General features: G+C 36.4%; 1 protein-coding gene across 1 annotated transcript; it reads right to left on the reverse strand.

The window, feature by feature from the left end:
• Positions 1–4503: 4503 nt before the first annotated feature.
• LOC129256239 (superoxide dismutase [Cu-Zn]-like) lies at positions 4504–27741 on the reverse strand. Its single transcript, XM_054894487.2, has 6 exons — positions 27499–27741; positions 14650–14793; positions 11660–11745; positions 8543–8727; positions 7305–7422; positions 4504–5972 (listed from the first exon to the last, which is right to left on the reverse strand). The coding sequence occupies exons 1-6, from the start codon at positions 27548–27550 to the stop codon at positions 5847–5849; spliced, it is 711 nt and encodes a 236-aa protein (XP_054750462.2). The 5' UTR covers positions 27551–27741; the 3' UTR covers positions 4504–5846.
• Between the last annotated feature and the right edge of the window lie 240 nt (positions 27742–27981).

Genomic DNA, 27981 nt, shown 5'->3' on the forward strand with positions numbered 1-27981 from the left:
TTTTGCTCCGCCAATAGGGGTGGGGGGTGGGGGCCCTCGGCCCCCCTGGATCCGCCTATGGGGACAAGGGGCGGGAAAATTTGACAAGCAAGAAAAAGGTTATCATCCCAAAAGTACGGTCATCTCGTCCCAAATACATGTTTTATTTCGATTTAGAATGATGTATTTCTTACCATCATAAAAGACAAAAAATAGTAGGGGGGACATTTGATATTGTGTCCCCCCTACTATTTTGAGTAGGGGGGACACGTCCCCCCTGTCCCCCCTGGGATTTCCGCCCATGCTCGTATAATGCCTTTTAACAATAAATCAATAGAGCCCTTTTGGGAATTTATTTGACTCCACACTGGAAAAATAAAACTGACCGCTATACACGGAAACATGACAGGTGTTTTTGTATATTCATTTATTCTGGTGGTTAGATTGTGGTGATTTATTAAGGCATGATCATTGTGCAGCTAGTCGGAAAGACTGTGTTTTTCAACCTCAAACGGAACCATATAATGATATTGTTATAATAATCAGAACCATGATGGCACATTGGCAATGATAACATGGACGTTACTGCATGGCCAGTATAATTGTTTAATTTTTTGATACATCATAAATATCATAGTCGTTGCTAACTTTGGGGGTTTGGGTGAATATTTACTTCGCTCACTTAATTAGCAAACGAAATCATCAATAGACGAATATCTGAATAAAATATCGAATGATTGATTGGCTGTTTCTATATTTTTTCTTTTACGTTTTTAATTAATGAAAATAAAGATGTTTCTGTCAACGGTAGGTCTTCTTATCATTCCTCACCTGCTGCAATATATAGCTCGTTTTAATTTTACTATACAGTGCGTCTCAAAAAATATACACTTTTGAAATGGCTACCAAACAAAAATATGTCACTTTAGGGGAAAATACCTATATATGGAAAACCAATAAGATCAATTTTCAGGTGACACCAAAAAGTTGGAAAATATTCATGCTTAAGTGAGCACTACCCACTTAAACAAAGGGTATGGAAATTAGGCTGGACAGGAATTAGCCTTCCAATTTCTTTTAGTTTTTGACATGCGAGTCCCTTGGAACTTGCAAAGTTGAGGGTGTTGTGATAAATAAATGATCAAGCATTATCAATTTAGGTTTTTAGAGCAAATTTCGAGAATTATTAAATTGAAATTTAATGCATGAGTGAAAATGAAATACAATTTTTTACTTTTTTACGTGGATCTCAGCATTGTGTTCATGGAAGTCAGAATAGGGATGAGATAGGACTTAGGTGGGGGAAGTAGGTTGACGGGATAAGGGTCAACAGAACACTTAGCCCCCCCCCCTCTCTCCCCCCCTCTCTCTCTCTCTCTCTCTCTCTCTCTCTCTCTCTCTCTCTCTCTACCCCTTTCCCTGTGTTAAAGGGATATTCTTCTTTGTGTTCTCTTACAAATTACAAATCATGTACTCAACCCGCCCTCCACCCCCGCCTTTCTCCTGGGCGGTATTCAAAACTAACTTTAATGCCAAGTGACTGATGGTTGATGGGTCTTTCTTTTCCGTTGAATGATTATTAAGAACTTCACTAATTATGGTGATTAATGAAATAACATATTGAAAAAGCTGAATGTTTGATTGACAATTTATTGAAAAAGATTATTGTTTGATTGATCACATTGATTGAGTTGATTTACTAACAAATTGTTGATTGAATGATTGATAGGTAATAGTTGATGACTTAATTTTCAGAATTTATTATCAAATTGACAGTCCGCTCTGGACGTAATGCGTACACGTACATGTAATAGCAATCAGTCTCAATCTCAACAGGAGGGGGAAGGGATGGACCTGTAGGAGAGAGGCTAAACGTTCTATTGACCCTTTTCCCATCAGCTTACTTCACCCCCCGCTTCACCCACTGAAGTCCTATCTTACCCCTATTCTCCTGAGATCCACATTGTAAAGTTAAAAAGCTGTACACACTAAAGATTGCAATTCACGCTCACTCATGCATGAAATTTCAATTTGATATTTCATGAAATTTGCTAATGAATGACCATTACTTTATCACAACACCCTCAAGTTTGCAAGTTCCAAGGGACTCGCCTCTCAAAAACTGAAAGAAATCGGAAGGCCAATTCCTGCCCACCCTAATTTTCATACCCTTTGTTTAAGTGGGTAGTGCTCACTCAAGCATGATTAGTTTTCCAACTTTTTGGTGTCATCTGAAAGTTTTCTTTGTTGTCTTTCCATAATGTATAGGTATTTTCCCCCAAAGTGCCATTTTTTTTGTTGGGTAGCCCTTTCAAAAGTGTATAGTTTTTTTAGACGCACTGTAGAATCACGGACACAAAGAGTCAGATTTTAGCAAAATAGTTATGAGACCTTAAACTATGATGACTATATATTTTGACGAAATCTCCATTCTATCACATACACATAATGCATGTCTTTGTTAAAAAACACCGGCTGTCACTCCAGAATCAAAGAACTTCAACATCCATTTCCATCACATTTATCTTTTGAACAAGCGGACAAATACAAAATCTATCAAAAACGATAAGAAAATAGAAAAAAAGTTAAGCTTTAGAAATCGAGGAGGGAACGAATTCCCTAGAAAAAAATATCGAGGGGAGCAACCAAAGCCCCCAGGGTCCCCGCCTGTGGATGGATATTTCTGAGAGCCATTGGTATTATTGATTACGAAGATTACTATGGAAAGTGTTTTTGTCTAGCTCACATAATTTGGATGGTGACAGAATCCTGACAAATTGTGGTGCAGTTTATCGAATAAATGATGCATTTTTAATCGATACAAAATAATGATTCTTTTCTACTACAAAAGTTATGTGGCTCACTCGCAAACATAAGAAAATCGCTGTTCATGATAGCAAGCGATCCACTGAGATATTGTTTGAAAAATTAATTGCTTGCATAGCCAACGCCGGAGAGGGGTGAGAAAAAATTGTGGGCATGCACGCCTAACCAATTATTGGCCTACCAACATCCCTAATCATTGAAGTTGACTATGTTTCTGGTTTCCTGCACATTCACTTTCAAAGCAAGTATACAGTGCGTATCAAAAAAAAGTATACACTTAGAAAAAATCCTGTAAAATTATACATTTGTAATATCTTGAAAATTTTTCCACATTTTAACATTGGTACAGATCCATTTAAGCAAATGACGATGTAACTTTCGAAAATATTTCCGCTTGAGTGAGCACCACTTACTTTTGAAAAGTTAGTGAAAAATGATTTGCGCAGAACTTTGAAATAGTTATGCGAATAAATGTAGACCTTAATCATGAAGAACACGTTGAATTTAGCTAGTAAAATTGATTTGAAGATGTCTTTTACCTTTTTAACTTGTTTCCTTGCCCAAAACACTTCGAAGGGTGCATTGCGCCCCACCCCACTCCCCCACACACCGAGGCCATCGTGACGATATTTGCTTTACACTGAGCTGTGATTTACATGAAATGGCTTAGGCGTGATTTTCATTTTGTTAATCATTGTCAAGCTTTGAATAAGTGTGGAGAAACAAGTATTAAATGAAAAATGAAATGTAAACCCATTTTAAATTATAAAAACTTAGTCAAAAAAATGCTGGAGATGTCTGATATTAATTTTTGTTCAGATTTAGTTATGTCCTCAGATCCAGCTGGCACAAAAAGGGTAAAGGTTGTGCTTACTAAGTGTTGAAATTTCAATTTGGGTGGCAAAATTGTTACAAAATGCTTGAATGTATCCATTTATTACAATTGACAAAAAGTGCAATGGGAAATGTTTGGGAAATGTTTCGCAGGGTAAGTTTGATTTTGGCGCCCTTTCCCCTTGACACAGCGTGAAAACGAGCATTTCTGCGCAAACAGATTTCTGCGAGCTTTACAAAAATGGACAGTAACATTCTGTCAAAACTTTTACTCTCATTGGATAGATGAGACCCAAACCCAAGATTATATGTGAAAAAAATTACCAACATGTTGTATATTTTTTAATTCCCAGGGCTTTTTCAAAGTGTAAACTTTTTTTTGATACGCACTGTATAGTGTCCGTTGAAATTCAAATTGTTTGGCGTATTTTTTTCTTATCACAAATTGATATTACGTCTTATCTATATTTTCTCCTCCAATCTTCAAAAACTCATTCATTCATTCATTCGTTCATTCATTCATTTATTCATTCGTTCATTCATTCATTCATTCATTCATTCATTCATTCATTCATTCATTCATTCATTCATTCATTTATTCATTCATTCATTCGTTCATTCATTCATTTATTCATTCATTCATTCGTTCATTCATTCATTCATTCATTCATTCATTCATTCATTTATTCATTCATTCATTCGTTCATTCATTCATTCATTTATTCATTCATTCGTTCATTCGTTCATTCATTCGTTCATTCATTCATTCATTCATTCATTCATTCCCTGGATTTATTCATTCATTCATTTCCATTTTCAACACAATATAACAATTACAGTTACAAAATAATCATAAATAATGTATTTGTTCTCATGACACCGTCAATTTGATTATCCCTTTAATATTATTAGCTTATGTACATGTACGTATTTCTTCTTTTTTATATTTTAATATACATTCACGAAATCACATCAAACATTATAAATTACGGTTATCCCGAAGATTATATGTTCAATTTCCATGATGAAATAATTAAGTCTTTAAACATTGAATTAATGTGAAAATACTGATTATATTTATTTGGGGCTTATCACGCACACCGTATGTGCAATCTCCTTCAGATGGATTCGCTAATACAGTCGAATATACTTATTAACCAAATAGGGAAAAACTGACAACTTTATGCATGTTTAAACATTTTGATGCTAACTGTTATCCTTCCTAGAGAATATGGTTAAAAACAATAACAATTATCTTTTAATTAGATGAAGGCTAGAGTTGAGATAAATATGGCTAACTGGATGTACTGAAAAAGTGTCAATGACCAATGATTTGTAATGCTGCATGCAAACAATACATTTATCCTAATACAATGTGGCAGATATAATCATGCGAATAGTTCTTTTTTACTCTGTAATTTTCCTAAAATAGTAAATGTAAAATTTGTTTTCAAATTTTTGTTCCTAATCTGCCATTTCTTATTTATAATATTAAAAAAAAAAGATGAGTCTTCTATTACAACACAATACCCCGCACTAGTCATCGTGAATATAATAGCATTTTGATTGGATGATACATTGTGAATAAAAGGTGTAGAACAAGATGCAGCTATACACAAATATATACAATGAAAATATAATGCAACCAGTGTCTATATCTATTTGTCTGACAGACAGAATTATGACTACAAGTATATGACAAAGCCTCTGGCAAAATTAAATTACTAACACAATCTAAATAATTTGTATTTTGCAAAGTTTGACAGAATTATTTTCAAAGCCCATAACTTACAACAAAGAAATTACTCGATAATCATTATTTTCCCTCTTTCTCATCACAAGAGTGGACAACACCGTTGTGCGGGACTGAGTCACCCCCCCCCCCCCCCCATTCCAATAATGCTCAGTATTTTGGGGTTGTATTTCAAGGTCTAATGAGTGAACGACTTGCATGAAAAATTCTTGTTCTATATTCCGTATTTATATACACAATTCCAAAATTAAGACGAGCATTCGATATTTCCTATATTAATAGAAAGAACCATCTAGCATCACATCAAAATAATGATAGGTTAGGACCAAAAATATAAAAGTAGAAGTTGTACAAAAGAGTAATATCAAATGTAAAAACAGGTGTATTAATAAACATTATCATGACTTATGATAATTATTTATCTTATAGAAATAGCAGAATATGAAACAGTTATTTAGTTGGTCCAATCTGTACCAGAAGCCCATCCAATGACACAGCACGCCAATCGAGATCCAGCATTACCCGTCGCTCGACTTCCCGCGTCTCCGCCAGTGCCCAAGTCGTCTTCTCCAGCATGAAGCTGCGTGACGGAAAGAAATTATAATTTCAGTATGATTGAGTCATGAACAGGATACGTACCCCACTAATCAAGTAATGCGAGCGCAAATCGCCAGCTGAAATCTTAAATACTGACCTGAAAAGATACATTTTAAGGACGGGCTTGTATGAATTCATGCTCCTTAGAATATGATTCGATACCAAACCAAAATAAGATTATAAATCTCTAAATATTATAGAATGGGAAATCACTTTGATTGATTAGAAATTCTTAATTCTAAGTTTAGAAATAGACACGAAATCTAAGCCTAAATATTTCTTTACATCACTTTGGTATAATGCTAAAGATAAAACATCAATATGTATAGGCATGGGAGCCACTGGCGGATCCAGGGGGGGCAAAGCCGGCCCGTGCCCGGCCCCCTTAAGAGGCACAATTAAAATTTGTAATGTAAAAATGCTGTTAAAATAGAAGTATGCCCCCCTTGAAAGTGAAGACCTTTTGGGGGGTGTCAAACTTTTTCGTGGATGAAATGTCCTTAAAGGGATGGTCCGGGCTGAAAATATTTATACATAAATAAATAGATTAAAATTCACATAGCAAAATGCTGAAAATTTCATCAAAATCGGATAACAAATAACGAAGTTATTGAATTTTAAAGTTTGTCAATATTTTGTGAAAAGAGTTATATACACATCGTCATGAATATTCATTAGGTGGGCTGTTGATGTGACATCCCCTCTTTCAGTTTTCTTATGTCATTACATGAAATCATAAATGTTTCATTTTTTCATACATGTGTAAATGACGTGTCTCAATTACATGATGAAATAAGTTGCGGCAATAAATAACTAATGCACTTAATCAGTTGTCAATCCAATTGTTTTAGTTGTTGGTAGAAACATTTTGAATAAACCTAATTTCATATAACAAATACAGAAGAACAAGTGGGGATATGAAATTATCAGCCCACCTAATGAATGTTCATAAAGATATGCCTAAAACTGTTTCTCTGGAATAATGCAAATCTTTAAAATTCAATAACTTCGTTATTTGTTATCAAATTTTGATCAACTTTTCAGCATTTTGCTTTGTGAATTTTACTCTATTTATTGAGATATAATTATCTCCAGCCTGGACCATACCTTTAATTTTTGGTTAAAAACCTCTTTATTTTTCTTTTTTGTCAATTTTTTCCTCGGAAAAATGTGCCCCCTTCATGAAAATCCTGGATCCGCCCCTGATGGGAGCCATTCTATTTTCGTGTTCTTCTTTCAGCATGCGACCCCTCCTGGATCCCTTTCCCACCACCCTTCCTTTGGTTTATCTCGGCCATCAACACAATTATCTTACCACAAATGCTCGTCCAATGATAGCGTTGTCTCCTGTAAGTGATGCATGAGTATCATTGAAACTCACATTGATATTCCCCGAAGCATCTGCTTGAACATTGCCGAGATCGCCAGTATGTCTGTATGGAAAAATAATGGTATAAGACGACTGCATGAGCAACATTTTGTTTAGGTGTTAACCGTGGAACTTCAATATCCGGGAGGAAGCAAAAAGGGCAAGTGCCGCAATGGCCATTCGGGGAGTGGAAAATGAGGGAAAGACACTTTGAAAGAGATTTTACAATTTTTCTTCTCCATTTACAAATGCACCAAAGTTGAGTATTTTAAGGTTTAAAAGAAAAGAAAATTTACTTCTCAGTTGATTTCCTTATTCTCCGAAACTCACAATTAGTTCGATCCCTTTTATGATTCATATGAAACCTTTTTTGGGGGGTGAATAGATAACCATGATTTTATATCATTTCTCGCTAATGTGTGGGCATAATAGGACAATCATTGAAGGAGTAACCCCCCAAAAAAGAGATAGAAATGAATAAAAAATAATAAATTTATATGCACGACTCTTAACATTTACAGGGTAGGCCTAGACGGTCAGAAATTAGGTCTTTGGGATAATTCACAAGCTCTGTCGATTTACTCCTATTTCCTTACATGATCTCACAGAACTTCAGAATTTAAAAGAGGAAATGTTGCAATCTCCATTGAAGTACTCGCTATCAAAAGTTCTTTTTTTTCTCTTGCTAAAGAGAGTTTGTTTATTCGTAAATTGTACTCCCAATCGTAAGACTTAATAGAAAAATGTTGAATATTCAATTTTGTTATTCTCTTGCAAGCAATTTCCCTTGCCAAATCATGAATAGGAATATTTATTCTTTAGTTTGTTTGCTATTAATTCTGCATTCAAATGATATAACAATATGTCCTTTAATTTAAAGAAATATTATGTAACTAATGCAGGAAACAACCATCGTTAGCGGTTAGGTTTGAAATTGATGGTGACCTAATATTCGATCAAAAACGCATATAAAAAATGTTATCACTCCAAAACAGACAAAAGTTCCGTTCTTAAAAATTGAATAGCCAAAAAGGGGTCACATCAAACCTATTTTAATCTTTACTTCCTGGAAGGGCAAAAGAAGTGCAACTTTTGATCGCAAGGTACTCGTGTACAACTTCGTGTAAACGAGTGGGCACATGCCCCCAGTCAGTGCCCCCTCCCCAATCCGTGCCTGATATTACCTCTGAGTTGAGGTCGGTCCTCCATGAAGCACACCTTCTGGATTGTAATGACCTCCTGTGTTTGAGCACGAGCCGCTGATGTTACCATAGGCGTGTACGTGAAATCCATGTTTACTGTTTGCTTCCAAAGGGAGCTTCGCACCATCAACCTGAAGACGGATCTGAAGCACCTTCGAACTCCCTTCCTGCTCAAAACAGAGATAAAAAAGAGAGTCAAAATAATATTTATAAATACACCATTCATAATTATGATTACACGGTGACAGCCCGCGAGACCGACTTTTTTTTCCCATCATCGGGTGCCGCGGTCGAGTGGTTTAAGGCGCCTCAATGCAGCGGCGTAACAGGTGCCTGTTATCAGAGGGGGAGGGGGCAGAGCCAAATATTTCCCAGTAATTCCGTCTAGAATTAGTGGCATAACTAGGATTTCAGTTTAGGGGGCAGTAGTGAACACGGGAAGCGCGTTACGGGGGGGGGGTGCTGGGAGGGTAGTGTACCCCCCTGCGAGAAGCGCGGAAGGTCCGACGGGGGGGGGGGGGGCAGAGCAAAAACATTCCCGGTATCTAAGTCCAGAATCAGTGGCTTTGCTAGGATTTTATTTTGGGGGTGGTAGTGAGCACACGAAGTGTGCGAAACACTTATAATATTGAGCACCTTTCGCGCGCTTATTATTAATTATAATAAGCGCGCGAAAGGTGCTCAATATTATAAGGGGAGGTTTCCCCCTCCCGCGCGAAGCACAGAAGTTCCGACGTTTTCTTCGAATTGTTGCTTGTCCGCTCCTGCTCTTCTTACGTTCTCTGCCTGTTAACGGAGAGGGGGGGGGGGGAAGAAAAATTTCGAATTGCGGAAGCTCCGACGCGTCGCGACGTTTCTTTGAATCGTTCCTTGTCATATAGTGGCACTGATCAATTTAAATAAATTTTGTTTTTAAAATAATGGCAGAAATTATTGTTTGCTCGCTTTTTTGCTAAACTCTAAGTCATTTCGTGGACGTCAATCAACTAAATACCAATTGATCATTACAATTTAAACTTATTTTACCAGATATCTCTGGTTTATCGTGCATTTTTATTATGAACAAATCTTTCAGAAACTTGCTCGTTTTTCGATATGATATCAGTGTTATTCATTCTGTTTACTCAAATAAACTGAGCAAGCGAGGTGATCCAAAACTAATTTATAAAGATCAATGTTTTTTCTTTAATGAATTGTCACTTCTACCATAAAGGTAAAGTCCACCCCAGAAAATTGTTGATCTGAATCGATAGAGAAAAATCAAACAAGCATAACGCTGAAAATTTCATCGAAATCGGATGTAAAATAAGAATGTTATGACATTTGTAAGTTTCGCTTATTTTGCACAAAACAGTTATAATTATGTACAACTCAGTGATATGCAAATGATAGAGTCGATGATGTCCCCCACTCTCTATCTATCATTATTTTTTTTAATTGTTTGAATAATTCAAACAATATTTCAATTTGTACAGATTTGACGATAAGAACCAACTTGACCTAACTCTAAACTCTTAAAATAATAGTAATTCCACATGTTCAGGGAGGAATAAAATATTGTTTCACATGACAATGATGAGAAGAATTGATTTTTTTATATTTAAGGTGCCGCGGAACGTTTTTCAAAATGGGGGGGGGGGCTGACCATGCAAGAAATCACAATCATATGGTAATTTTTACGTTTTTGTACACGGTTTTGGAAAAAGTGGGGGGGGGGGGGGCTTCAGCCCCCAGCCCCCCGCTTCTGCGGCCCCTGTATTTCATGTAATACAATACAAAAGAAATATTGATTGGATTACGTCATCATTCTGCTTATTTACAGTGCATTTAACTGTTTGTGAAATTAAACGAAACTTTAAAATGTCATAACTAACTTATTTTACATCCGATTTGTTGGAATTTTCAGTGTTGTGCTTGTTGGATTTTTCTCCTTTTATTCAAATCAACTTTTTGTTGGGGTGGACTTGTCCTTTAAAATGAGTGCTATTTCTTGTCACTTGCTACCACTCATAATATATATGTCGGTTGAACATTTGAGTTTGGTATCTTTCCAACATCACCACCCCCCCCCCCTGATCCTAATGCGGAGTTTGGATACGATTATCATAATTATATGCATGTTCCTGCATCTGTTGGATTATTCAAATATGTTGTGGATTGTTATCAAGTTACATTACATGAGAAGATGTATTTGACCCCGCGGGTAAATGTCTTCTCTTTCATGTTGGGGTGAAATATTTTATTATGCATTATCCGTTCGATATCAAGAAGGCACTGTCCCCTTTCTCTACGCTGGGTACGGCCACAAAGGTGACTCCACGATTTCATAAAATTAAGATATAATTCAACATGCATATCCATTATCTAATATTGGACATAAAATAGATTCGCGTGAAGCACGAGCCCCCACCCCCCCCCCCGAAAAAAGTATAATATTTTTCGTGCACTGCTGTCCTTTATTTTCCTTCTTCCTCCTTATCCTTTTTTTTTTTTGGGGGGGGGGGGCAAAAATGCGTTTAGACCCCCAACATACCCTATCCCCACTTCCCGTGTATATCCATTATCTAATGCTGGAAATGAAATAGATTCGTGTGACCCCCCCCCCCCCCCTTTCCCTACAAAAGATTGTACTGATGTTATCGAATACACTGAATCCATACAGACATTTAGAAGCTTCGATTAAATTATGTACATCATAACTCAACAAGAGTCCCTTTTGCCGATATGAACTGTATACTAACAAACGCTAATATAGATGTTTATACTCGAATAACAAACCCAATGCCATTGACTTTTCCGAAAGTTGTTTAAATAGGAAAATGGAAAATAGGGCATTATCTCCAAGTACTTCCGAAGAATCACACTTAAACGGGATACGATAAAGTAAACTTTTCTCCCAAATTCACTTATTAGAAAACATTTCCTGTTAATGTTCCGAATCCTTTTTGAATCAGAATGGTACTCCTGATGTATGCTAACAAATGCAAAAAATATAGTACCTAATGTAATAATTGTGCTTACAGTTCATCCACAGTCACCTCAACGTCAGTTTAAGAGAAGAAAAACATTATTTAATTTTCCTGGTTGTTTTCTACACACCTGTTCTCGAAGATCGACTCTGCCAACAATCTCCCCGTTCTCGTTTTTGGTGAGACGACATGAGGCGAAATTGACAGTAACAGTCGCTGTTAAAGGAATGGAAGGGAGTAAACAGTATAACTTTAACTATTGATATGAAACCATGTCAATAAATACCAATGAAATAGCACCACTAAAACGTTGTTAATATTGATTGTTACAAAACATGAATCCTCGGACCTCGGTAATCTTGAAATCGAGCAATATCCCTCGTCTGTATCTCGGGATACTGTCCCGGGGGGCCACTTCCATTGACGAGTGGATACCATGCGCGACCATGGGGTCTCGAAATGCACCCTAACACGTATTTCCATATTCTGAAAATGCACCCCTTAACAAGTATTGGCGTGCGAAACCCTACCCTTAACAAGTATTGGAAACAAAACGATTCTTTTGGCAAGTATTCCCTGAAATGAACCCCTAAACAAGTACAGCGATATTTTATTGTTATGTCACGGGTCTGTCGGTCGTCGGTTTTACCTTTACACACCATTTGGTTTAGTACAGCCGCACCTTCCACACCTCGCGCAAATCGGACTCTAAACACGTAGTGTTGGGGCAAAAAGGACATACTATGAAACGTTTTAATTTTGTTTTATCATCCCCGCAAATTTGACCCTAAACACGTGGCTTTCCTAGCGAAATAGATACCCTTTTTTCATTATTTTTGTGTTTTTGACACCCTTATCACGTTACGTACGTAACGTGCCCTATCTTGAAAAAGACATCCGTTTTACGTGTTTTTTTTTGGGTCGCGCATGGTATCCACTCGTCAATGTAAGTGCCCCCCCCCCCCCCCGGGGATACTGTAAAAAAAAATTATATAAGTAATTAAGAATGTCTCTAAAGTAGCGATCATTGCAGCAGTACGGTATATGGTTCCACTTTTCATATTTCATTTTATCATAATCCTTATACGCCAAACATTTACAAGTTTATTGCAGCTCCTTTAAAGGATAAACAACAACTGGGATGAAACACCAGGTGCAGCACGTTCAACCTACATCTATAAATATTTCTTAAAATATCAGTTGGAAATACCGACAGAGAATTTCTCTGTGAAAGATGGCATTCATGCATGATAATCTTCCTAAAATTTAATCCTGTAAGATTATCACGACACCTCTTAAATTCCTTATTCCGTACAGTTGAGAGATTCTCAAATTTAATTAAGGCGAATAATTATATCACAAGTGATCGCAAGGTTGCAATTTGGGATTCTGATGAATTATTGAAGCAAGCAAGTCCTCAAACCCCCTATGATCTTTTCCATAGCCTGTTTCATTTATCGTTACTGAGTTATGATTTATATGTAATATTTCAGTATGCATTGAATACAAACAATTACATTATTGTAACGTAAGCTTCGGCTTTTTAGCCAAACTGTTGGGAAAAAACAAGGGGAATGTTTAATCGCAATTCGATGGACATTTTCCGTGTATTTTGTTTATCATTTATGAAGGAAATACATCCCTGGGAAACACCTACATCAAAATATGCATCATTTTCATTTATAGTGTACATTAACTAATTGATACTACAGCATTTCCAAACTGAAGTAATATACCTTGAAATGATTAAAATCTATTTATGTGTGCATATAATCACAATTTACACACAACTAGTATATCAAAGCAGGAAATGTTTGATTGATCGCTCTTCACAAACACTTGAAATGAAAGTGGCAATACATCTGTGGGTGTTATTGTCAAGAAACCGTCAAGTGCATTATGTGCATGGGCATTTTGCTTGGAACACATTCAATGAAAAATACCCAATATTGGGTCCATAGATGCTGTCACCTCTTAGAGTGTCTTAGACTCTTAGCCGAGAGTTAATACGTGGTATTGATGGTTAAATGGACATAAATGAATAATGGGAGAAAACGCATGCCGAAGGTAAAGGTTATTTTTTAAATAAAAATAACCAATGTTGGGCATTGTCGTTTAATAGTAATCAGATCAAAGGCTTACACATGATACTTCATCATTCAGAATCCAAAACCTTTGAGACAATCGATCCTTTTGGAAGAACTGAAATGATGGAAATCGAGATAGATTTATATTTTATATATTTTTAAAGAAATATCTCAGATAATGTAACACGTACTGGTGAACAGAAGGGGGAGTTGGGGCCTCAGCCCCCGAAAAATTTCGTCAATAAAAAATAAATGGAGGGGAAAAAAGAAAATGATAGGGAATATGTTAAAATATGATATATTTGTCTGGATATATGTCAAAATCTATCCCCAGAGTCTATTTTTGTGTATAAACGGTCAAACAATATTGATCACCCACTTTGTTCGCTCTTAACTTTGTAGAAATTTTGCCCCAAACGCCATATCTGGCCCTCTCATTTTTGTTTTCTTTGTTTCTTTGTTGTTGTTGTTGTTGCTTGTAACGCTTCTGTGATGAAAACTTCAAATAATTTATAATCGCAGATTTTAACACCATCATCCTGCTATTGGATTTTTTTTTCAAATGTAGCAAACAAGAGAGGAAACTACACGCCGCATGTCGGGGTCAGGCTAAAGATTCATTTTTGACGTAAACACAAATAAATGAGACAAAATGCACTGAAGATCAAGTACTAGTATGACAGATGCAGCTGTGATAGGATGCAAAATGTAGAAGGATGCATGGTGGGGGTGTTTCAGGCAGTGCCATCAACTTCAGTCGATGAAAACGGTTTGGTAGCTTTGTTGTAACAAGTTAAAGCTTCATTTCACACTTAGTTGCAGGAATTTTTTCAGGATCACACACGGAAAATATAGCCACATGACAACTTGTCACAGAAGCGAACTATAGGACAATGTAGAAAGCGAGATGTAGAAGAACAACAAGATGGAGGACGAGAAGAAGGGTGCTTTTTGGTTCTTGATTCTTCTTTTTTCAAACACATTCCATGCTGATCTCAAAAGCTCGGTGCATGCACATTCAACATAGGCCTACCGTCTGTATTCTTTCCATCTTGATGGTCATCAGTAGGGTGACATTGTTCCTGTGCCTGGCGAAGAAGAAATACCTCACCCTTTAGATTATCAATCTCATGTTGAAGATGACGGAGGGTGGAGAAAAGTGGTATTCGAACGCAATCTGTGTGATACATACATGGATAACATTACAAAAGTATGTCTTCTTCAAAATACACCAAACAAGATGCGCCCCCTAAATTGAATTGGCAGAAAATCTGTCCCTGTGGTCAAACATCCCACGATGATCCATTGATGATAAAATCATATAGCATGCACTTAAATATATTTTTATGAGCTGGATGATAATATAATTGCTTTCGGAGAGGAAATTGACAAAACGACTCAAATTTCAATTTTTTCCGGAATTTTCTTTCACATGTAGATTGATTGAAGTAATTTATTCTAATCATATTATCATGGGGTGTATCTAGCTTTAGGCAAATATCTTTTGTGTGTAAATATACATAAACGGTAAAAAAAAACTTTCATAACTGGAACGGATCAAGAGTCGGACTTGAATGGGGTGCGAATGTTGCTGAAAAAAGGTCATCAGCAAAAATTGGTGGACATTTCGTCCCCCAAAAGTATTACAAGCAAAGAAAAGAAAACAAAAAAGTAACAAAAAAAAGCCATCGTGCAATTTACGGGGTGCGCAATTACTGCATTCTACATGCTGCACTTGTGTGAATTTTCAAATTTTACAGAGTGCCCCGCACCTTCCGCCCCGGCCAAGGTCCCGGCCCCCTGATCCGCGCGCGTATGATGCAAACGTGGAATAATATGGTTTTGTGGTATTAAGATCTACAGCGCAAATAGTCCATTGATGCAGTAAAAAACAATGATTCTTTGGAATATATCACGTTAGTCACCTGCCTGGGAAAAGAAACAAGGAAAGTATGATTAGATCTGGTAATTTTCACAATTTGAGCAAGGACTGAAACATGCGTTATTCTGTTACATAACAAATTCCGACGAAACAGGTGCCCTTATTATAGAATTATTCATGACGCTAACAATTACAAAACGTAATTACATCTAATGATAAGTGGAAGAGAGGAGTCTATCCCCCAGTAATGAATATTATGTACTAAGACGGGGGGAACAAGTTCCTGTATTAGCGACCGAATGGCTGAAAATAAAATTAATTTAGAAGGCCAATTACAACATTTTGAACAGCGTTGAATATGTTATCTAATACTCCGTAATACTATCCTGAATATAATAAATGAGTTGTGTGGATTGATTACTAACGTAGAATGGTAAATTATGCACGATGATATCTTAAGTCACTGCCAGAAGGGGGGGGGGGGCATGGCGACCCTATCCCATTGGTTGTTGTACAAAATACAGCAGTTCTGGGGGCATGTATCACCGCCCATGATCAGTGATGTTTTTTTCTGCACATAATTATGTTCTTCATGTATTCGTTTTTCGTCACCCCGTTCCCATGGTAAGAATGTGTCATCACCCCCTCCCCCTTCGTCACAAAAGTATGTGTATGCTTTCTCTCTCTCTCTAAAAAAAAATCGATCTTCCCCCCATCATTCATTGAATTAATATTGTTTAAAGAAAGAGATGCAAATAATTACATAGGCTGTAGAATCAAATGCAACAGTAATTGTCGATTTAACGCGTTCATTTTATACCACATACGCCATTTTAGAGAGCTTAAATGGACAAAATCGATATTTTTCACAAAGGTCGTTTGTATGTAAGAACAGAACATGATTCAATAGAACCTGCATGGATGCGACTCATATTTTGTCTATACTTGTTGAGTATGCTACTTCTGTTTGAAATGAATAGTTTCCTCTTTCCCGACGGGGAGCACTAACATGAGACATATGAAATTAATATGTCCATCTATTTGATTTCTTTGTACATTTTTTCCCTTCCCCGGGCTAGTTGTTAGTGAAACGAGGGAGACATGTGAACTTTGAAATACTTATTACTCATGATTACCATGCATGTACCAACTGACAGATTGTAACAAAGGCTGATGGTATTAAATATAATAACATGTTAACAAGGCTTTCGTGTATAGATAATTGCAATATTCGGCAGAATTACACAAAGAGGTCTTGTAAAGGAAAAGGCAAACAGATGTATAGCCAAAATACAAATTTGTATTTTAAGGGAAACATATCTAAAATTTTGTGCAATAAAAGAGCACTGCTTTTTAATCTTATACATGTATTTTATTATCAGATAAAGATAAAAATAACAATGTTCATGGAACTGTTTGTTTAGGAATTGAATGAAATATGTACAAACGTCAAAATTCTAAATTTTCTTTTAAACAACACACAGTACATCTACCATATCGACTCCTCTTAATAAGCTAAAATATATTGTTTTATGGGACCGTGCATAACAACAGATGGTATAATATTTTGATTGATATCTAAACATCAGAAGGTACGCGTTATAGTTTTATTTAAAAATAATAATAATAAATACTATGTAGGTTCATTCTCGTTTTCTAATAGTAATGATTTTATTGGCCTGCCCATAATACATTGATATCGTAATTCTTTATATTTACTTAAGTGAATTATCATCTTCTTTTAACAATCATCATGACATTAAGCCGTGACATCGTCGTGAAGGAGGAACATTTTGTCCCGAACTATTTGAAATTTGATGCTTACTAAATGATTTTGACATTTTGTTCTTGGATAATTGCTTTCCTTTGCTTTCCAACTTATTTTCTTCTTCAAGCGCATAGGAACAACGAACAAAATGTAAAAATTATACAATTTTCAATACTTTTTCATATTCAGAAAGAACACTGCGACTTGGCTATTTCATTAATTTTGTTTCTTTGTAATCACTTATTATTCTTATGAAATGCTTATTAGCTGTCTGTGTCAGATAAACCAACTGTTGACAAAATTAACATAACTAGCTTTATGTTTTGAGTAACATTGTCAGTCAAATCTAGTAATGCTAGACACTTTCTATTTGTTTGTAAGGATGATCCCACCTAGGGTGGCCATGCTTATATAAAATACCTACGTTTATACGAAGAGGGGAGAAAGGTGTGCCCCCCCCCCCCGAATCGGTAATGTGAGAACATTTATAGAGAAAAGATAGAAATTTACAAAATAAAACAAGGGAATTTTCGATGGGTAAAGTCCATGTAGGACCCCTCTTCATGGCAGTTGACAATATAGTGAAGATATTTCATATATCTAATTTACTGAGCAAGGCTGATGCCCCTATATACCCTATGTTTAGTTGTGGGCGGCATCGATGGATTCGCTACTGGTCACAGCGTTATCGGATAGACATTCACCTTGACTCCCGCAGTCACGGTATGTCACCTGAGTCAAAGACGAACAGCTTGACTTTGATAAAAGCCCCCAGGTAATAAAAAATAATAAATCCAATAGCCTACAAAAAACGTAGTAAAAAACACATCAACATCGCATTGCAATGAAGTAATGACAAAAACTTCATTCTGATATCTATATAAACGAGCACGTATCAAGCATGTTCTGTATATTTGTTTTGTTTTTGGAGGGGATGGGGGGTCAACTTGCAATGCATGATAATTTTCAATGCCCTTCCCTAGCACAATTTTTTTTCAGGGGCGGCGGAATGTTATTTTTATTAGGGGCAAGACGATATAATGTGACGTAATTTTTTTCAATTGAATAATAGGGGAAATATACAGTATCACTAGTTCTCTTTTTATAGTCACTTTCCCCCTCTTTCCCCTTTTCTTGGCATGTTTTACCACTCTTTTCACCACTTACAGAAAAGAGTGGTAGCCCATGTCCACGTGTTGCACCGCCAAGTATTTGGTAGAATGTCATAAAGGTGATGAAATACATGAAATATAACGTTTATTAAAAATCGTCGTTGCTTTTCTTTTTCGTTTCAATGTTTGACGAGACGCAGAGAGATTTAACATGGAAATATACTAAGAGGCATAAAAATATTCGTTGGTAAAGAAAGTTATTTTCAATGAGCACTGTTATGCAAAGAACCATTGGTTAATAATTAACACGATACAGGCAAATACAAAAATGTCACCTTCCGTCAAACCATAATATTACACAATCAATAAATATTTTAGGATATTTTAATGGTTGCTTCCCCTGCACCCACTCCATGCCTTAAAATCTGAGGAACTGTATCGTCAATGACAGTAGTCATGGTAGTGGTCTATTTTTTTTTTTTGAAAGCCAACAACATCTAAGGTTTCAGCGCTTCCACAATCTTTTTTCATCGTTGAGCAAAAAAAAATGAGTCAATTTTGTGGAGAACTGTAGTTTTACAATGACATACAGGGATCTCTACCAGAGGAATCCATACCCTCTGCTGAGGGCTAGAAACTTGTTATGTTTCTTATTTAATTCTTTCAAGATGGCAACGAAGGTGTTGATTATCTCTGATAACCAATAACATGCCGAGATCAATGGTGTCGTATTCAACATCTTTATTCATTGAATCTGGAGAAACGTAAAACGGATGAGTGCAGCATCTTTGGTCTTTATGACTCCGTTCCTCACCCCGTCCGGTTATCCGATTAATATTATTACCCCCTTTCTCTCACCCCCCCCCCCCCTCTCTCTCTCTCTCTCTTGTTTGTTGATTTTTTTTCCTCAGTAAATATACAAAACTAGCCTTGTCATTTTTTTTCTTTCTTTGATTGACCCTTTCTCCTTCTTTTCTCTCATTCCTCTTTGCACCTCTCCCTTCCCCCTTTCTATTTTAGTATTTGTGTTGTATATTGTCGTCATCTTTTTTTTCTCTCTCTCCCTTCTATACACTATTTTCAGTTGTCTTATCAACACTGTTGTAGTCACATTTGAAGGGTGTAGAACCTAGCAAACGGGGAAATGTACTGAATAGTTGGAGCGAGCAAAGCAAGAGGCCAAGAAATTGACCCTTTTATATGAAAAACTAGATGTGTGACGTGTCTTAACATAATAACCAGAAACTTATTTCATGTTTGTTTGTTTTTATTATTTTTCTAAAATTTTCCTTACATTGTTTTTCTTTTTCCCCTTTTTATCGGTAATGACCTCTCTCTCCCTTTCCCATTTATATAGTAAAATGCCGCAATCTGCATGCGAAAACATAAGCCATGAGGCGTCTGCAGTATTACATCGTTCAAGCAAAATAATCATTGTTTTGAAACATAAGCGATATTGGCTTATATGACCTTAATTACATAATTATGATTGGTTATACCAGTACTCCAACATGCTATAAGTCTGATCGGCAAATTATGATTTGTTTATTGATAAAGATTCGGCTCGACTCCTGATGACTGAGACGACTTTCTACGATTCGATCAATTTTGTCATATTTATTGTTAACACCGTAACTGCATAATACAGTTCATGAAGACATGAGCCGATTCATCAAATGATGAAACGCAGGATAAACATGTAGACGTATTTATCAATCTATCGATGATTGCTTTCATGAAACAGACACGTTAAAATCTGTCTTTGGTATCAGAAAGGATTTTTTCAATATCAGATTACGACAGGTAAAAAGAGATTCGCTAACGCTATCTGGAGACAGGGACCTGGGAACGATTTTTTCAGTGGGGGTGCTGAAATCTCTCCTCAAAGGTGGGGGGAGGGGACACAATTGAATTTTCCATAATTACACACACACACACACCTCTAAGGGCACCACACACATATACATATATATGACAGTCACTTCTTAGCTTTCTTCTTATAAAAGAACATAGATATATAATGAGATAAGTCGAGCGCGAAGCGCGAGCTATTTTTTTGGGGGAAATTCATGTATTTTGTCCTGAAAAATTGAACATTTTGAGCAATGTTTGTGGTCCTGAACAAGATGCGTATGTAACAAAATAATAATAACTGCGAACGTGATCAGTGCGAGCAGATATTTTTTATATACGCTCTGGTCTGATCGAAAGGGAAGTGTTATAAGGAATGTTTGCAGTTACCCATTAAGACGATTCATATATCAACAATCAAATAATGCGAGCGCGAAGCGCTAGCTGAAAAAATTGACATTCCGACCTAAATACTGGACATTCTAAGCACTTTTTGCAATCATGAACAGGATAAGATGCGAGCGCGAAGCGCGAGCGGAAACAAAATTGAGATTTTAGACCAAAAAACGAGACATTCTAAGCACTTTTCTAATAATGAAGAGGATATGTATATAACTATACAATTGATGCAAGCACGAAGCGCGAGCGGAAATAAGAATGAGATTTCGGACCTAAAAACGGGACATCTTAAGCAGTTTTCTAATCAAGAACAGGATAGGTATATAACTATACAATTGATGCGAGCGCGAAGCGCGAGCGGATTTAAAAATGAGATTTCAGACCTAAAAACAGGACATCTTAAGCACTTTTCTAATCATGAACAGGGTAGGTATATAACTATACAATTGATGCGAGCGCAAAGAGCGAGCGGAAACAAAATTGAGATTTCAGACCTATAATTGGGACATTCTATTCATGTTTTGAAAATCAAGAAAATGATGGGTAATTGGATATATTCTTACATTAATAATGAGAGCGCAAAGCGCGAGCAGAAATTTTTTGATATTCTGATCTAAAACTCCACACTGAATGTAATATGGTTTGAACAGATAAAGAGAAATCCGACAAGGAATATCAAAGTTATTGCATTTTAAAGATTAGTATTATTCCGGTGAAACAGTTTTAAGCATGTCTTCATTAATATTCAGTGAGCAAACTGATGATGTCATATCCCCAATTGTTCTTTTGTATTTTATTATATAAAATTATAGGTTTATTTAATATTTTCCCTTCAAGAACCAAAAAACAGTTGAATTGACAACTGATTTAGTCCATTAGATATTCTTTGCTGCAACTTATTTCATTATAAGGGAGACATATCATTCACACTGGTATGAAAGAATGAAACAATTTTGATTCCATGTAATAACACAAGAAACAGGATAGTGGGGATATGATATCTTCAACCCGCAAGGGCGGAAATCCCAGAGGGGACAGGGGGACGTGTCCCCCCTACCAAAAATAGTAGGGGACACAATATCAAATGTCCCCCTACAATTTTTGGTCTTTCATGGAGAAAAATACATCACTTTACAATCGAAATAATAGCTTTTGGACTAAATGACCTTACATTTTGGGTGAAAAACTTTTTTTTCTTTTTTTTTGGCTTGTCAAATTTTCCATGCAGGCCCTGGTCCCCCTACCTTTGGGGAGAGATCTCCGCACATATCAACCCACCTATTTAATATTCATGACGACATGCATATCACCATTTTCATAAACTATTGCTAAACTTTAGAATTAAATAACTTGACTATTTGTTATCAGATTTTCATAAAATTGTATTTGATATAAATATTTTCAGCCCGGAGTAGCCCCAAAACAAGCTGCGTATCTGAATAAACATGCGTGCGCGTGTTTAGAGTTAGCCCTTTAGTATATGGGCGTTGTAAATACTTTGTTTGTTTTTTTATAAAAATCAATAATGTGAGCGCGAAGCGCGAGCAGAAAATATTTTATATTCCGATCTGAAAAAGGGTGAATTTAAACACTATTTTAAGTACTGTGTCGGAAAATTCTTAAGGGGGCGGGGGTCTACAAAACGTCGTTCATTTTCATTACATTTCTGTCATTCATCAACTTACGACTAGATTTCCAGGAGGTGTTGCCTATGAAAAATAACACATGCAGCACCCCCAAATTTTGGGGTGCTTCACCCCCAGCACCCCCGCTTCCCAGGGCCATGGGGCAGGGCGAAAAAGACTGTGAAATTTGATTTCTATTGTCTGACTTGTAATTGTTTATACAAAACACGGGCGGTCGGGCTCGCCCACACTTGATTCGACATAAAACCCTCTAAGTTTCAAGTCCAACCACACCCTTGTCCCTCCCTGCTATCGAGTAGTCATGGTGGTGTGTAAACTATGGTTATCACGTATCGCGCGCGACCACCTCTGTATCGGCGTGCCGGAGCTTGATTGAGTCGCGTTACATGTTATAGGAGGGATGTTATTGGAATATGTGAAAGACGTTGTAAATGATTTGCGATTGTCGGATGTGATAATTATGTACATTATAACATATATAAAAAAATACAAAGGGAACCTGATTTCGTGGGGGTGCTGCCTATGGAAAATAATACACGCAGCACCCCCATGAAAATTTTTGGGGGTGCTTCAGCACCCCAGCACCCCTGCTTCCCAGGTCCCTGTCTGGAGAGCTGTCTCGATCTGTCAGGTCTTCTATGTGGCTATGTGACTCTGATTGTCGATTCCGTTGAATTAATAAAGAATCTATCAGGTACATGCACGGAGTTTCTTAATACTAATGATGATTTCGTTTAGATAGTGTTGAAGAAATGCCATTATAATAATCTTTTTATCGATTATGTAAGTGTAATTATTCAAAATTATAATAGATCTGCTTCTTTGTTCGCAAGTCCTTCCTTTGTCATCTACATTTGTCATTGTTATTAATTTTTTGAAAATATATTATAATCTTACCGTGTAAATCAGATTCTAGATTGTATATTTAACCAAAAAAATATATTTATGATAATTTTGTTGATTTTCATTTTTATCAAATATTTTATTGAAACCGTTTAAATTGATATAACAGCGGCTTTAAGTTTAGCCTATGAACATAATATCGGATCATTGGATTTCACACTCATGACGTTATCCATTTAAAAATTCAACGAGTAGTTTGCACCACGTATAATAATGATTAATGTCGTAACATTTTATTAGTACACACCATACATGAGTTCTCATGCAACATTCAATTACAAATCCGAATTATAAAGGGATGAATATCAAATTCTTATCAGATGTGAATATTTATCTCTATGAAAACCAAATAAATCATTCTTTTTTCTAATGCCAACAAAAGGAACAGTAGCATGTCTCCCGGGGAGATTGTTTATAAAGAAAAATAACGACTTTGAGGAAATAAAATGGAGTATTTGGTACGGTATGAAGATTTTTAGAAGGTTCTCAAATGCGGAGAGGTACATCTTGGATCATGAAGAATGAAATACAGACAGGTCATACATTGGTACATTGGTTTGTTTAAAGGGGAATCCAACCCAAATAAAAACTTGTTTTTACAAGGAAAAGAAAAATCAGACAAGTTGATAAATGAAAGTTTGAACAATATTGGACAAACAACAAGAAAGTTATGAATTTTTAAAAGTTGTAAATATTGGTAATCACTATACCCATGGAGACTTCAAATTGGCCGCATATGGGATGTCATAGTGATGTAAGGCAAGGACTACTCTTCCATGTACTCCAATACATATTATGGCTAAAATGTCATTTTGCCTAAAAGTTTTATTTCAAATTATATTTTTCTTTCATGAGGACATAAAACAATATACTACCTGGGTTATATTTAGATTACTGCCCTAGGGGAATGGGTACTTAGGAGAAAACCACAAATCCCTGATAATGAAGTACATGGCCTATGGGAAAGTTGTCCTTGCCCCTTGTCATAATTTACTTACCCAGTTGCCAATTTGAAATCTACATAGTATTAGTGATCTCAATTTTAAAGCAGCTATAACTTTCTTATAGCTTGTCCGATTTCTTTCAAACTTTCACCATTCTGTTTAATCTATTTTTCTCCTTCCCAACACAACATTTTATGGCCAAGGCTGGATTCCCCTTTAAGGAGGCTCTATCATATTTATTGCTACTATCTCCTCTTTTTCCCATCCCTTTTCTACCTCTTTATAATTCCATTCTTACCACTTGGGGTGGGACATGCCTATGGCGTTTACGTGTATAAACGTCGGCTGTCATTTGCCACTTTAACTTGCTTTGACATATTTCGTTTCCATTATGATCATGAAAGTAAAACAAACATGAATTGTTTATGGGTTAATATCAGAAGTGAAATTGAGGGCAAATCATTTGATAAGCTTTTTCACCTATATCGGAAACAATATACACAAAGGATGATTTTCCCTGATTATAATGGTAAGCCTAACAAAAAAAATGGGGTGTACCATTTTGACGAAAATTGTCTGAAAGAGGAAGATCTAGTTCTAACCACTTAGCAAAGAAACTCATTTCAAAATGGAAAAAAATGTATATCTATTTACTAATACCGCTTTTCATCACTTTGAAACTCATAGTAAATTGAAGAATAAAATTCGAATAGAAGACACCAATAATTAGCCCTCCCCTTTCATTTTTCCGTCAGTCGGTCAGACTGAGTGGAATATAAAGCCCTCAAAACGTTGTCTAAGATATTCCGTTGACAGTTATGAGAGATTCCTTTCTGATACTCATTTCCACGTTGACAAGTCCAAATCAGGGCCCAATATCATTAAACACGACAACTGCTAAGAGTTGCGACAGGGGGTAGATCCAGGATTTAACACACGGGGTCACCCTTTTGAATTGACAGGCAAAATATAAAGGTTATCATCAGTGGCGTACCTGGGATTTTTCACAGGGGGGGCAAAACCGTCCGCCAAAAAATTTGACAAGCAAAAAAAAAAAAAAAAAAAAAAAAAGGGTCTTCAAGCTCGTCTAGGGGGGCAATAAAGGTCTTTAAGCTCGTCAGGGGGGCAGGGATACGTCCTTTGCATGGGTTGTGGCTCGTCAGGGGGGGGGGCAGACTGTCCCCTCTGCCCCCCCCCCCCGTAGGTACGCTAGTGGTTATCATCATCCACGAGGAGCATCCCCCATACACTTTTGTAGACGAGCAAAGCATAGTCCTCAAAAGGGGGCACACGCCCCTTTGCCACCCCCGTGGATCCCCGTCTGTATGACGGATACAGGAATCCTTTGCTTCCCATAAAGGGGTTGGTATAATGTCACTTTGGAGTAAGGAGATGGACAAGCCCCCACTCCCCCTGGACAAGTACCTGAGGGTTACAAGCTACGAAATCATTACATTTAACAGATATTTTGTAAATTTGATTCTGAAACGAGGGAGACTTCTTTCCTAAGTCAATGACATCATGTGAAGTGTCATTCGTCGACATAATAATCTCGTTTTCCAACACATTTTGGACGTGGTTTATTTCTCAATTTCCTTTAGATTTTAAGTAGGTTATTCAGGAATATAAAGCGTGACCTAATTGAAATGTTATTGTTTGAGTTTTGGCTTTATATAAGCCATGCTCAAGTACTAACGAAATCTATTTTGAATTCGAAATGGCGGTTCAGATTACCCAATCAAAATACATAGTCATAGGGTCTTGGCCCTAATTTAATCTAAGAATAAACTTATACAACCCACATGTTATAAATGCCTACTATCACCAATTTCTCGAAATGTGATATTCAAATTCAATTAAAGATTTAATTTAAAAGGTACCTTTTCAATGCAAAACAAAATTTTATCCAAAACCTTTTATAAAATTATGTATTTATAGAAGGGAAAGTTGATATTTTTAAGAAAAGGTTAAGACCTGGGTGAGTAAGTAAGACAGTATATAAACGAATATATCCTTTTTAACGAATACTCGGGTCACCATGCTTGGGAAAGGGAACCTCAATTCAAAAGAGATTATCCTTATTGTGAAGTTTCACTTTAAATTATCTTTTAAACAATAATTTACTTCCCATATTTTGCTAGCTCTAATCAGTAATTTTGAAGATCGGAAAACCCATTTATCCATCGCGATAAGGATCTTGATAGTAATAAATCTCTCCCTTTTCAACACGGTGTTTAAGTAACGAATAGTAAGTGGGTCTTAACGCAAAGAGATAATAAAAAGGACATTTTGTTCAAACATATTTTCAGATTCAATTTCATCACCATTTTAAGATCATATGTTCGGACAAATCATAGAAAATTCAACTTTTTGTATGTATCCGTCAATGTGTTCTGATTTATATCCTTAATTGGATATGCTTTAATTGAGGCTTAATTCGTCGACACGTGAATTTAAATTGGTAATGTGGCCAAAAATAGATTTGTATATTCTCAAAATGTTTACTTATGTAATATTTGCAAGGATAGACCTACAGCTATTGAACATGTTTAAAGCAATCCCACTGGACTATATACCTAAACTCTGACACATCCATGTGACCTTGCAGTATCTCTGGTGTCGTCTGCCTGTCATACCGTATTATCTTTCCAATATATGACACCAATCATTCACTGTATCAACTTATTTAGTTACACCCTCCCCCCTAAACACACAAGAGAGAATGTGTGTTCAGACTTCGTGGTTTGTTTAAATCACTTTTCGCAACGCAACCCGACATCGAAATATGTTTAGTCAAGTATTTTAGTGAGAACAAGTAAAATGCTGAGAATTTCGGTGTTGTTAAAAGCGTGGGAAAGAGATTGAATAGTGGTTTTGGTCAGGGGTGAAAAATTGAGAAGATTATTGAATAAAAATGAAGAGTAAGAGTTGGAAATCACAGAAATGGTGCGTAGAGGTTGAATGCAACATTGCTTCTTGTCGTCATGGAATTATGCATCAACTGATAAATCATCAAATCATATCAATCATTTCCATAAACCAATCAAATGAATTAAAAAAAAAATCCTATCATGTTATTGGAAAGATAAATATCTATAACACACTAACGACTATGTCAATAGCGTCTGCGTCTGGGAATTTTGAAGGTCTTGCTCATGAGCATTAGTATTTAGGCGATACTTTGGGTGTATATGTGACAGAAAATACATTTTAAGGCAATGATTAGTTTGAACATTGCGCTAAATAACTGTTCCATTTTAAATTGTTTTTGGTGTCAATGGTGTGTACTTATGCGAAGTGACATCTGAATTGACGCCCCATGCTCATGTGTCACAACGAATACTTGCGTCAATTAAGCTCACTGAGTGTATACTTACAGCAGGAGGTGATAACAGCAGTGAGTGACAAGAAAGCAAGGAGATACTGCATTTTGTCAGGAAGAAATGAAACTCAATTCAGCTCAGAAAGATGAATAATCCAACTTATGCCCGAAGAGGATAATTTTAGCTTAACTATGGTTTTGATCCCTGGTGGCTCGGAATAACCCGGTGTTTGTAGGATGCGGTCTGTGCTCCAGGTTTGCAATTAACTTCGTACCTGGACAGATGCAGATGTCGAGTGATGTGTTCATCGGTAGCTCTCTCAGATCTTGAGAATTCCGGGAAGGAGTGAAGGTGGTTTGCCCGTAGAGGGCATCGTTCTTCATATGATTTCATAATTCATTTAGGCGAACCTTTATGATAATGAAAACATGTCATAAGTGTGTTCTTCAAATCATTTTCGAAAAGGAATATTTAAATCTGTGCGCTAGTTTGCCCTAGGTACAGCTTTGAAAACTAATAGCTAAAGTGTAAAGGAAG

The sequence above is a fragment of the Lytechinus pictus genome, chromosome 3 (assembly GCF_037042905.1).
Source record: "Lytechinus pictus isolate F3 Inbred chromosome 3, Lp3.0, whole genome shotgun sequence".
Classification (NCBI taxonomy): Eukaryota; Metazoa; Echinodermata; class Echinoidea; order Temnopleuroida; family Toxopneustidae; genus Lytechinus; species Lytechinus pictus.

Coding starts and splice junctions, on each gene's coding strand:
- LOC129256239 (XM_054894487.2), bottom strand. CDS start 27,550: ATGCAGTATCTCCTTGCTTTCTTGTCACTCACTGCTGTTATCACCTCC. Junction 11,746..14,649: donor AGATGGAAAGAATACAGACG/GTAGGCCTATGT, acceptor TTCCTTTAACAG/CGACTGTTACTGTCAATTTC. Junction 8,728..11,659: donor GAGTCGATCTTCGAGAACAG/GTGTGTAGAAAA, acceptor TGTTTTGAGCAG/GAAGGGAGTTCGAAGGTGCT.